Source organism: Helobdella robusta (genome assembly GCF_000326865.2).
Source record: "Helobdella robusta unplaced genomic scaffold HELROscaffold_38, whole genome shotgun sequence".
Classification (NCBI taxonomy): Eukaryota; Metazoa; Annelida; class Clitellata; order Rhynchobdellida; family Glossiphoniidae; genus Helobdella; species Helobdella robusta.
In genome coordinates, this window is record NW_008704829.1 from 850523 (window position 1) to 851162 (window position 640).

Below are 640 nucleotides of genomic sequence, written 5' to 3' on the forward strand. Positions count from 1 at the left end.
CTGGTTTTGTGGTTGTTTGGGGAGCTTTGTTGATTCCGAATTTGTCGGCGTTGTTTATTTTGTTGTAGGTTGTTGTGTGTTTTGCGCAGTTGTGTGTGAATTTGTTGTTTTTTGTGTCATTGTTTGCACGGACAACATCATCTTCTGAGAAGTACCTGCACTCCTCCAACGATGGCTTGAATCTCAAGTGTTTCTTGCCTGGCTGGTGAGCATTAGTTGAGTTCTGGTTACATTTGGTCGGGATGTTGTTGTTGATGACATTGTTGTTGGTTGTGTTGTTTGATTTAGTTGGTGTTGAAGTGAGTTGCTCGTGCTTATTGAAAAATTCCACAAACGATGTTGTGCTGTTTATTTCCTGAGAGCTGTCGGAGGAGTATGACGATGATGATCGCGATGGAGATGGTTCTGCTGCTGATGATGATGATGTTGAGTTCGATGTTGATAATGATGGGATAGATTCTGTTGACGATGAACTAGACATTGAAGATGTTGGTGATGATGATGACGAANAGTTTGAAGATGTTGATCTTGTTGAACGGGCTGATAGGTTTTCAAATTTGTTCACTAGTTGAGCTTCATCTGTTGGTGCACATTTCTTTGGCCTGCCGGGTTTCTTCTTCGCAGGAGGTTTTGAGTTTTC

At 41.8% G+C, this 640-nt stretch overlaps 1 protein-coding gene across 1 annotated transcript in view; it reads right to left on the reverse strand.

The window, feature by feature from the left end:
* The window catches only part of HELRODRAFT_176546 (hypothetical protein), a gene marked incomplete at both ends in the record, with an annotated part of 21938 nt that overhangs the window by 707 nt on the left and 20591 nt on the right, over nt 1-640 (reverse strand). Inside the window, one exon of the mRNA XM_009023888.1 lies at nt 156-362. Within this exon, the coding sequence (XP_009022136.1) occupies nt 156-362 (207 nt within the window). The remainder of the gene's footprint in view (nt 1-155; nt 363-640) is intronic.